General features: G+C 44.5%; 1 protein-coding gene across 8 annotated transcripts in view; it reads left to right on the forward strand.

Moving 5' to 3' along the window:
• The window catches only part of PARP4 (poly(ADP-ribose) polymerase family member 4), a 716,724-nt gene that overhangs the window by 418,406 nt on the left and 285,861 nt on the right, over positions 1 to 12,457 (forward strand). For all 8 annotated transcript variants that reach the window (XM_077483981.1, XM_077483982.1, XM_077483983.1 and 5 more), the window contains exons 28-29: positions 2,340 to 2,420; positions 4,669 to 4,764. In XM_077483981.1, coding sequence (XP_077340107.1) covers positions 2,340 to 2,420; positions 4,669 to 4,764 — 177 coding nt within the window. The remainder of the gene's footprint in view (positions 1 to 2,339; positions 2,421 to 4,668; positions 4,765 to 12,457) is intronic.

The raw sequence follows: 12,457 nt of genomic DNA on the forward strand, positions 1-12,457 counted from the left end.
GGCAGGGAGAATGGGGATATAGAAATAGGCGTCTTGTAAGCCTACTGAGATCATCCATTCTCCGGGTTGGACCATCTGTCTGGATGATCGTTTGTAGGGATTCCATCTTGAAAGAGTCCAAATGTATAAAACGATTTAATCTTTTCAAATCCACTACTGGTCTCCATTCTCCACTCTTTTTGGGGATAAAAAAAGAGAGGAGAATAGAATCCTGTGAATCTCTCGGAAGGAGGGACAGGGATTACTGCTTGCTGAGCTAGCAGTAGGTGAAGGTATTTATGCAGAGCCTCTGCAAAAAAGCCTTTTTGAGGAGTAGCTGGTTGTTGTTTTGTTAGAATGAATGAGTCTTGTGAGGGGTTGATTTAGGAACTTCCAGAAATTACCAAAACGTACTGTAGATAACACCCAAGGGTCTTTGCACTGACTGGGCCAGATTTCTGCAAACCTCTTCAGCCAGGCTCCTACTGGAAGGAGTTGGAGTGACCTCCTGTCAAAAAGTTTTCATCCCCTCCTGGGGATTGGAGAGACTCCTCTGCTTCTTTGCTTTTAGAAAGGTGGCTTGAGTACTTCTCCAATTCTTTTTGGTATCTATATTTTGATGGAAGTGAGCAAAGTTCTTGTTCCTGGAGGATTGAAATTTAGACGACACACCTGGAGAGCGCCTCACTCTTCTATCCTGGGGAAGTAATCCCGATTTTTTTCCCCCAGTCACTCTAGAGATTGCCTTCTCCAGTTTCTCCCCAAAGAGAGCCTTACCGCCAAAGGGATTTTGCACCAGTTTTGTTTGGGTGCTGCATCGGCTGCCCATGGCTTCAGCCACAGCGCTCTCTTGGCCATAACTGTGTGCAGCATCTCTCTGGCTAAATACCTCATTGAATCAATTGCTGCTTCCGCTACGAAGTCCACAGATAATTTGAGCTCCTCCAATGCCGATGTCATCTTTTGGTATATCCTCGCGAATGGCTACTTCAATATTCTTGATCCAAAGCCTGATGGCGTTAGAGACCTGAAGCTAATGCTACAGCCGGCCTGCAGGCCCCTCCGACCAAATGGTAGGCTTTTTTTTTAAGTCTGCATCTATGCGCCTATCCAAAGGGTCTTTAAAGAAGGCTGAGTCCTCCATTGGCAGAGTGATATTTTTCGCTAGGCACACCACTGCAGCATCAACTGCTGGAGGAGTGTCCAAGAGGGCCGAGTCAGACTCTGTCAAAGGGTATAAATTTGAAGCCGGTTTAAGGAGAAGTGTTTGTCCGTCTTCTTCCATTCGACCTCTATCAGATCTTTTAACTCTTCCATAAAGGGGAAAAATTTTCAGTTTTTTCTTTAGAAACAGAAAAAACGACTTAGCCTTTTTAGGTGATTCCTCCCTCTCTTCCCAGCCGATAGCCTGCTTAACCGCCGAGACAAACTGTTGTACTAAAGAGAAGTTAAAGCCTGAGGGATCCGATTTGTCCATAGAATCCTCTGAATCACCTCTGTCCCCTGCTGATGGGGTAGGTTGGCCTGATGTGACCACAGGGTCCGTGGTTGATGGGCCAGGAGTAGTTAACCCCGAAGTCTGCACTTGGCCACTAAGTATGCCCTGTAGTGAAGGAGATGAGTGAATTAACTCGCCTAAAGTGTCTTTGACCACTCTCTTTATTAAATCTGTCACTTGCTGCTACTCAGCTTTTCCTTGATCCACATAATCCTGAAAACAGTCTTTGCAGATCAGCATATCTGCCATAGGGGTTGTGCCACATGCCTGGCATTTCTTGGTACTTTCCCACCTGGGAGGGCTGGATGACCGATGTCTTTTAGAAGTTGACCGTTCATTAGAATGGTGATGAGAACTAGTAGATCGGCTGTGACCAGAACTTGGGCGGGAGTGTCCACTCTGATGCCTAGAAGTCTGATTAGACATGCCTTGGCGTATAGGGCTGAAACGAGAGTAACAACGTAAAGGCACTCATTTGTTCAAAAATAAAAAAAATATTTTTTATTTAGGTACGTGCCCTTACCTAAGAAAATGAGGGTCTTGGTCTGACGGCAGCTGACTCATAACTGTAAGGGCAGACAGGGACAGAAATGCAGCTGGATAGAATACTAGAGCAAAAAGAAAAGGTAAACCAGATAAAATTAAAATAAAGATCTTCCCCCACTCAGTAACCAATCAGCTTCTAACTTCAGCTTGTTTGCTTAAGCTTTGACAAAAAAAATGAAGCTACACCAGATTCTGTGCGCACCAGTTTTAGTAAGTTCCAACCCCCCATCTACCTGTCTATTCTTCATTTGTTTAAATTGTAATTTACAATTTTAATCACTGCTATTATATTTTTGTGTTATTTCTTTGTATTTAGATACTTCACAAGCTTGCAGCTCGGGCTTTCATTCGAGACTATGAAGATGGCATTCTCCATGAGCAAGAACATGAAAATGAGGTAAGAGAGTTTTAATAGATGGCTAATTATATGGGCACAATTGTTCAGTACTAGAAGAACTTGTGTTGACCAGAGCATTTTGTGCTATTCAGCACTGTGCTATTTTAACTGGCAATTGCTCGTTCATGTGACACTGTATGCAAATAAACTTTATATAATTTTTTTCAAACAAATAGAGCTTTTGTTTGATGGTATTTAATCACCACAGGGTTTTTTATTTGTTGCTATATAAATGAAAAAAATACAGAAATCGTTGACACGATTTTTTTAGTTTCTGTTATAAAATTTGGAAAACAAATGAATCTTTCTTCATAAATCTAGGCCAAAATATATCCTGCTACATTTCTTTGTTAAAAATAAATATTATTTAGTCTGTGAAAGTTTAGTCTACAAGTTTAGTCTACAAGTTTAGTGTGTGAGAGTCTACAAACTATGGTATATAAATAGAATATCTAAAGAATTTTGATGGGACTTTTAAAGCGCAAAGACAAATCAAAATATGAAAAAATATCAATTTTAATAAGGATAAAATAGAAAAGTGAGTACGTAGAAGAAATATTTCAAAGAATCAATCACAGAGTACATAAAGATAATTGCAAAGCTGATTAGTCTCGACATGTTTCGCCATACAAAATTGGGCTTCTTCAGGAGAACTACTAATATCAGACGTTATGCATGTAATCAGTAGAATGAGAAATAGACAAAAATCAAACACTCAAAAAAACACAAACTAATATAATTTTACACATTACGGCTATACAGAACACTGTAGGGACAAAGATTAGTCTCCAAACCTGACCTGTGTATTCAATGAGGAGATGATATTCAAAGAATGAATGGATAAAATGGATCAATTTGATGATACCATAGAGAGAGATAAGTTATATTAGGAAACAATAGCAGAGGTCCAGGACTATCAAAAATGAAAAAAAATGAACTAAATATAGTTTCACATCTACAAATAAATAATTAGACCAATGGGGTTAATAAGAGATGCCTACCTCCATGTGTCATATGAAGAGAAGTAAAAAAAACTTCCAGATGGTATGTGAAATAGCTTCAAGAAGAAACTCTTTTAAAGATTATAGGGGTTCCCTGAATATGCCCAATCCAGAAATTTGGAATAGTCCAAGGAGAGGGAGCCAAAAGGTATTAATAATACCAGGGTTCCCTTCTATAATTTAAAATACAGATTAGAAAGAAGTTAGAGATGAATACAAGATGTCAGAATAAAGTGTTAAGCACTACTCGTATTGAGTTTACCTGCTAGCAAAGCATATTCTCTCTCTGATGGACCAGACCTCAAGACTAAGCTCAATGCTCCTTTTATCTCCTTCCTCCTCGTTTGGCCCCAAATTTTTGGTGCCAAACATGAGGAGAGGACACAATCCACATCATGCCCTTGGCGCTGTCACAACGGAAGTGCTGCTCTGAAGCCATACGCCAAACCGGAAGTGACTAAACAGCAACCATAAGACACCACCAAACCGGAAATGACTAGACGCCATCCATAGAACACCGGAAATCAAGGTAGAACAAAGCGCTGACTGGAAACTCAATTCCACGATGTTTCAAGATGGTAAAAAGTGACAAAACAGCTGGTATAAAGCACCATATTAATCACCAGTGCTAGAAAGTAATGTTCACCTGTTATTCTCAGACAACAAATGAATAGGCGTATAGGGCATTAACTATTTAGCACCCTTTGCTACTCAGCAAAGGTACCATCAAATTGATCCATTTTATCCATTCATTTTTTGAATATCATCTCTTCATTGAATACACAGGTCAGGTTTGGAGACTAATCTTTGTCCATACAGTGTTTTCATTCATGACCTCTTACATTGTACAGGGTGCAGTGATTGGCCAGCTGCCATTTAATAGCTGTGGACCAATCACAGCAGCACAACAGTAAGCACACTGTTCATATTTCTATAACTAAAGTTAGGTGTTATGTACAGAGAAAAAAATGCAAGCTGCATTCATAATCGTAAGCATTGTTTTCTAGTATCAACCCATATACAATATTGCAAGCCTACAGTAAGTATGAAGCTGCCTGTAACCATTATATGGAAACTAAACAATATTTTTAACTAGGGAAACTTGTATGTTTGTCACAGGTAACTGGTTTGCATATTATGTGGTTGTTGTGCAGTATGCATTTTCCTTAATATAGACTAAACCTAAGATCTGATGAATATAATTTATATTGATTTGTGTTTATTTTGTATGACTTGACCACATTAAGATGGAGAAACAGAAGATGAAATCTTTCATTATTAAGCTTAGCAAAGAGCATTCCATTGTGACTCAATTCACAAGCTTCGTTGCTGTAGAAAAACGGGTGAGTGTAAACCATTTCTTTTGGTGCAATTTCAGTGTGTGTGTTTATGTGAATGTGTTAAAGCATGGGTCTTCAAACTACGGCCCTCCAGTTGTTCAGGAACTACAATTCCCATCATGCCCAGTCATGTCTGTGAATGTCAGATTTTTACAATGCCTCATGGGATGTGTAGTTTCACAACAGCTGGAGGGCCGTAGTTTGAGGATCCCTGTGTTAAAGTGATAGTAAAGGATTTTTCTCATTCGTTCATTGACAGATACAGCCTTCTTTATTCATAACGATGGGGATATATCGCCTCAGCAGGAGTAGGACTAGGCAGAACAAAAAAACAAAACACTTGGCCACTCCCACGGGCGGTCCTCTGTCAGTATATAACCCCCTCCCTGCTCTAGGTATTCAGTTTTTTTCTGCCTAGTCAGGAGTAAGGACTTAGTTCCCTGCTGGGATCGCTAGTCCTGGGAATTTTTGTTTATTTTTTGCTCTTCCCGGATTTTCTCTGATGAGGTCTCTAATCAACTTCCGGGATGGGTGACGGACTGGACACTTGGTCCAGGGGTCACCCGAGTCTGGCCAGCAAGCACATGCAGCTGCTCGCTAGGTTGGCCGTGACATAGCCCCACTGGACAGGTGCTGGCCCTGCGAGATAAACACCTTGCGAGGTCGCATACGACTGGGTCTCGGCCTGTGTCGCAGCATTCCTCATGGCTGACAGCCCCCCACTTTGGGGGTGAGGAGGATCTGTCCGGGAGCGTTACCCGTGCATTTCACTGTAGAGGTAAGTAGTCTTCTCCTCTCCTTCCCTGGAGTGGTGTGGGATGCGGGTACTCCCTGGGGTGCTCGGTCCCTCTGGGGTTCTCCTCCGCCCCCCCTCCTACTCCCCCCAGGTGAGGCCCAGGCTTCTGGCCTAGGGACTTTTTGGGACACATGGCCCCTTTTTTCCACCCTCGGGTTTGTATTGGGGGGTATCTGGTGGTTAGGCCTGGGAAGCTAAAAAAGTAGGCTGTGGCTTTTCAGCCTACCGGCTAATTGTCCGTTCAGGGTCAGTCCGGCTTGCGGAGGGCGGGCAAAAATTTAGCCTGCCGCTTTTGCGACCTAATGGGCCGCGGCATTCAGCTTCCTTCTAGGCCTTGTGGCCGCCTCTTTCATGAGGGGTGGAGCTGTGGGGGTCTGTGCCCCCTATGAGGGGCCCAGTCTGTGCCCCCTATGAGGGGCCCAGTCTGTGCCCCCTGTGAGGGGCTATGGTCTGTGCCCCCTGTGTGGGTCCCCGGTTTGTGCTCTCTGTGAGGGGCCGCTGTCTGTGCCCCTTGTGAGGGTCTTTGGTCTGTGCCCCCTGTGAGGGACTTCGGGGTGCCCCCTGTGCAGGGCCTCAGTGGACATCCCCTATGTGGACCTCAGTTTTAGGTGTAGCGCTTAGGCATATAGCCTAGTATAGGGCACTCCTGCACTCCCCTACCTCCTCTGTTGAACAATCCTATCTGACTCTGCTGCACGGATGTGGCTACTTTTCGGGCTGGTGGCCACACTTCCTATCCTGTCAGGGAGTGAGGATGACGGCAGAACGGCTTGAAGGGGCACTGGTTGTCGCACTTATTGCTTCTGTGCGGGAACCTTTCAAGATGGGGGATGCAGCGGTGGCTGCGGTGGAGGGCCGGAACCCTCTTGCATAAGCTGTCGTGCTTGGAGAAAGCATTCCCTTCCCTCTTATTTTGACGAATTTGTCCACGAAGACTAGGGGAGTGTCCAAAGTGCCTTTGGTGTTTCCAAAAATGCTTGCTGTAATGGTACTCCTTTGGGGAGTCCCCCCTTCAGAAGGGGACTGTTCCACCAGTAGTGAACCCCATTGCTCCAATAGAGGAATGTCTGGCTTCTAAGGGCCCAGCTGGCATACCTGGAGGGGCAGCAGAATCCCCCTGCCTTTGCTGGCTTGGGGACTTACTGGGTAGCGGCTGCGGTTTGTTCGCTGTGCCTCTTGGTCGCAGTTCCCCTGGTTGCCGAATATGTTGCTTCACTGGTGCTTAGACATGTATTTTGGGGGGCTACTCTGAATGACATCATGTTGCGTCTTGAGTTTGTCCGGTTGTAAGATAGTTTTCCGTCTGTGTTCCTCCAAACAGTTTGTTGCTTCCAATGGTAGTCTATCGCCAGACACTCTGCAGCAAGCCATGGGGCTGCAGAGTGTGATTATCTTGGTTTCCGTGCATGGAACAGTGTCAGGGGTATTGTTCGAACCTGTTAAGTCTAAAAGATGGAGGGCATGGTACATCTAATTCTGGACCTCAAGGCCCTGACCTGCCTTGTGTGGGTACAGGAGTTCAGGGTGGAGTCCGTCCATGCAGCGGTGGCACTTCATCATGGGGTCTTTCTGACTTCTGCGACATCACAAATGCTTACTTAAGCATTCTGTTATGTGCCTGACTCCACCACTTCCTCCGTCCTGCTGTGGGTGCAGAGCATTATTGGCGCATGGTGTGGCCATGTGATCTGGCCACCACTCCTCTGGTATTCACAAGGTGTTGGCCCGGGATCTGGCATGGTTACGTTAGTGGGGGTTGACGGTCCTGGGCTGGCTGGGTCATCTTCTTTGCCGACTTCTCGATTACCCCGAGGAGCAACGTAGTCCCTATACAGACTCTCTGATTTCAGTTGGCTATACTGTCGGAAGTCTGCTTTGGCCCTGTCAGAAAGTTGGCTTATCTGAGCCTGACCTGTCTTCAGCTCTGGCCAGCATGTTTCTTCCCCTGGATAGACTCCATAAGTGGCATGCAGTGTTTTTCATTTACTATCCGGCAGGTGGGCTCATCTGCGGATCTGCATGTGGGTCTGATGGTATCACCCTTTTTTTGAGGCAAGATCATTTGCACAGTTCCATGTAGGCTCCCTTTGGGAAGATCTTGGCATAATGGGACAAATTCCCAAGGTGTCTGAACTATCACATTGGGCTGAGTCAGGTGGTTTTACTCTCCGGTTCTTCAGTGGGGAAGACCCTTTCTCCTCTTGTATTGAACAGGGTGACCACCAATACCAGTCTGTCTGGGTGGGGAGATGTCCTGGGACTGAGCTCTGCTCGGGGTCATTGGACGTTGGTGGAATCGGGACTACCATGTAATATTCCAGAACTTCAATCGATCACACTATGTCTGGATCATGGATGGCTTGACTTCGGGGGCTCCCAGTATGGATCCAGTCAGACAAGGCAACAACGATGGCTTATGTCCTTCACCAGGGTGGGCCAAAAAGGCTGTTGGCAACCCTGGCTTTTGCCAGTATCCTCCTCTGGTGGGCAGAACGTCTAGTTCTGGCCCTTTCTGACGTACGCATTCCAGGAGTGGAATACTGTCAGATGGACAACTCAGTTGGCTAGGGTTGGGCCACGGGTGGGCCTTTCTCTGAGCCCTGTTTCATCAGATTTGTCCTCGTTCCTTTTAGGTGGCTCAGTTTCTGATCTTCATTCATGGAGGGATAAGCAGAAATAGGCCTTGAGTACCATAGAGGGCCAGATGTCGGCCTGGGGGGTTTTCTTCAGTGTCTCCTGGTCTCATTTGTGTGGGTACAGGAGTTCAGGATGGAGTCCGTCCGTGCGTGCCTTTTTGTTCAAGGGTTAGACGTCCGTTTCCACAGGTGCGTTTTTTTTTCTACCGCCGTGGGATCTGAACTTGGTGTTTTAGGTTCTCCAAAGGCCTCTCTATTTCACATTCAAAATATTTGGGAGATTCCACTGCTTACTCTGTCTTGGAAGGTGGCCTCTTGGTGGCCATCACCTCTACTAGCAGGGTGTTGTAAATGGTGGCGTTCTTTGTCATTCACCTTACCCAGGTTAAGGTGGTGCTTCGCCCTTTTTTTCATAGTTCTCTCCTTGGATTTCCATTTGAAGAAGGGCATTGGGTTGGCTTCTTATGTCTCTTGTCAGCACATCCCAGGGAATTGGCTTTATCTGGCCTGAATGGGTTTTGGGGGATTTGGATATATTGCCAGCCATTGAGTGTGTTGGTGATCAGGCTCACTGTATTCTCGGATAGGCCAAGAGCTGTCTGTTTTTTTTCTGCGGTCTGGTTTCTTTTTCTTTTTTTTTTTAAACACAAAAAACTTTTATTTCTGGTACATTAGGGTAAAAGCACATTTGTACAGAAAAAGAATAGAGCAATGTATATACGCATCTTAGAGTCTATCATGCGGTATGTATATGGGCACAATCAGTGGTCACATCAATTATTACACGCGCAACATACAAATGCACATTATACATAGCACAAATCAGCTCATAGGGTCTTGAACGTTCCACTCAGGCTATTAACTTTGACTATACTGGACGCATTCTACTAGGCTGTATAGCCACTGCTACTATATTGGGGGTGCATACTGTTTCGGAGGCCCCTCGCTCAATGCTCTAGTTCAGTGATTCTCAACCAGGGTTCCGTGGAACCCTAGGGTTCCTCCAGAGGTTGCTAGGGGTTCCTTCAGCATTGGGCAATTTCTGCCTTTCAGATAAGTTCCCACTGACCCCCTGTAAGTAGGTAATTCTTCCCAATGAACACAAGTGTAAGGACCATTCTTCCAACTGACCATCACATTAATCTATCATGAGTTGTAGATTTCAAATTTTTAGCAGGGGTTCCCTGAGACCGGAGAACTATTTCAAGGGTTCCTCTGTGTTGAAAAGGTTGAGAAAGGCTGCTCTAGTTCATCGATGCATCACAGGAGTTCGATGTTGTTGCTGGTGATTCCAGCCACCGGTCCCATATTTTATTGTACTTTAATGGGCACCCCCTGTGCTTATATATTACTCTTTTGTAGGGTAGGGACTGGTTGACTGCGGCCACCCATTCGCTGAATGTCAGCGTGTTGGCCCTCATCCACCTTCTGGCTATTAGTAGTCTGGCCACAAACAGTGTTTCTTGCATAAATAGCTGGAGAGGTCTATTTTGCTCATTGTCTGGGAGGATCCCCAGCAAGCACTGCTTGGGGCAATGGGTCAACAGAGAGCCCATCACATCATGCAGGAACCTGACCAACTGCTTTCTGTGGCCTGGTTTCTGGATGGATCGGATAGATCATGTCTCTGGGCTATCCTGTCAGGGATTGGTTTCCTCCTTTCCTGTTATGGCGCTTTCTTCTCAGGCAGTTAGTGCTTCTTGGGCCTTCTGTCATCAGACGGCCGTTGCGCAAGTTGGCAAGGTGGCCACTGGTCGTTGGTGTACATTTTCACAAGTTCTACGAAGTGGATAGTTTGGCATCTGCAGATGCCTCTTTTGGTTGCAAGTTTTTTTGCAGGCCACTGTTTAGAGGGTCTATTCGCTCCTGAAGGTGTAACGTTCAGGTTGGGTTCCAGCTTGTCCTGGGTAAAGCTCCTGTTATCTGGTTGGCTCTTGTATTAGCCTTGGGATTTTTCGTTGTCCCACCCCTCATGTTGCCACTGCTTTGGGAAGTCCCTATCATTATGAATAAAGAAGGCTGTGTCTGTCAATGAACGAATGAGAAAATAGGATTTTTTTACTTACCGTAAAATCAGTTTCTCTGAGTTCATTGACAGACACAGCACCCACCTCTCTGTGAAGTTTTTCTTGATACTTCTATTACTGTTTGCTACTAAACTTAATATCTAGTGCAGGGAGGGGGTTATATACTGACTGAGGATGGCCCATGGGAGCAGCCAGTTTTGCCTAGTCCTGCTCCTGCAGAGGCGATATAACCTTATCGTTATGAATAAAGAAGGTTGTCTTTCAATGAACTCAGAGAAACTGATTTTACGGTAAGTAAAAAATCCTATTTTTTTTACTTTCCATTTTTATTGGGAAATGCAAAGACAGACAAAGAGGGTCACAGTAACCGTTACAACAGCCGGATCCATTGCACAAGCATACTAATACTGTGAAGGAAAAACACGTCTAAATTTCTAGAACAAAGATAGAATTTGTATAGTCTCAAACTATTTCCATGTAGTGCAAAGGTGGGGTGAATAATCATATGGTATTGCTACCCACCTAGTGAGGAGAGTAATAAAACTGAACCAAGCATTTCACTATATTAAATTTACACAAGAAGAGTGTCATGAACTCCAACTGTAACAAGTCAAAAAGGGAAATTTCCCATATATATAGAACATCTGAAAGGACAGAAAAGGGAGAAAAAAGGGGGTAAAGGAAAACAGAAACCCAGAGAAAAAGTAAAGCTCCCAGGGCATGAGCTAAACCTGATCAGGTCCCTTACAGCCTCACATACACATACTATAGTCCGCCCAAGGGCTCCAGGTGGCCTCAAAGCGCTTAGTAGTGTCATTAACCGCACTGGAAATTTGTTTGTTTAGCATTATTTCACGATACATTTTGTCTATATAATCACATGCACACAGAGGTCTTCTTCCAGGAGCAGGCTATAGTTAAAGGTTTTTTTATTTTATTTTTATTTAAAAAACAAAAGATGCCCATAAGACACCCGTTTCTCCTGCTGCTGTATCTCAGCCAAGGAGGAGGGAGAGAGCTAAGAGAGCCTCATTTACATCACTGGATCAAGATCGAGCTCAGGTATGGGGGGGCGCTGCGGGGGAAGGTGCATGTTTAAGGTTTCTTACAACCACCTTAATGCTTGTATTACTGAGATTTGAGTTCCATTTCCATCATAGTTGACTTTCTCTCCACTTATTTGCTTATGTTCCCTTGAGATAACCTACCTCTACAAATCTAAAAATAAAAGGATGTTAAAGTATAAACATCCTTGGGCCAAGGACTTATGGGAACTGTTCTATGATGTTTGTAAAATGCTGTTACTCTTCAAGGCCTCATGCACTTGGACGTTTAGTAGCTTAAAGATCTTTGAGCGTAACATTTTTGGCACTTTCCCATGCTCAGGAAGCTGTAGGTGTCACATACAGCTGTCAATACAAGGTAATGGCTGTATGCAGCTGCACTCATGTAAACCCTGCTGACGTTTACCCTGCATGTGCCACTTTTGCGTTTGGGGAAGTGAAGCATATGCACATGTGCAGGTAAATGCTGATGCCAAATTGATCATCGCTCACAAGAGTACAGTTGTTTACAGCTATTTCCTTGTATTTGTGACTGTATACAGCACATGCAGCTCCCTGATTGTGAGAAAATGCCAGGGATTTTACACTCTGGAACTTTTAGGCTATTAAACATCCATGTGCATGAGCCCTATGTACAGAAAATATGTGTCGATGTTGTTGTCCCTACTTTGGCACTTGTCCACTTGGCTCTTTATCTCTTTGCTACAGACTGCATTGTATTGGCAGCATGATCTCTCTGAATTGAACTCCCTGGTCTAATATTGGTCCTTGCTGGTCAGAAAAATAATGCATACTTTTGATCTCATCACAGTGGGCCCTTGTGATGAGATGAAAGACTTGCACCCTGATTATGCTGTCACAAAAGGGCTTTGCACTTTTCACTATGCCAGACTAGACCTGGTAATATGAGATGAAAGTGCTTGTAAAGCCTAAACCTTTTTATTACTTTACTACATTTCTTGCATTAAGATAAAAAATGTTTAGGTATCGGTATTACCCCCCCCTTTTATTTACCTGAACTCTCATTTGATCCAACTTTGTGCCCATCTGTTTCTCTTCTCTCCCTTCGCTTCCTGGTCTGATAGGAATTGCTAAGGCAGTGGGAGCAATCGCTCCCCCTGCTGCCATTTAAAGCCAGTGTCAAGGGAGTGACAGTGGGGCAAGTCCAGCTGT

Source organism: Lithobates pipiens, unplaced genomic scaffold, assembly GCF_037356315.1.
Source record: "Lithobates pipiens isolate NorthernLeopardFrog02 unplaced genomic scaffold, aLitPip1_a1.2 Scaffold_16, whole genome shotgun sequence".
Lineage (NCBI taxonomy): Eukaryota > Metazoa > Chordata > Amphibia > Anura > Ranidae > Lithobates > Lithobates pipiens.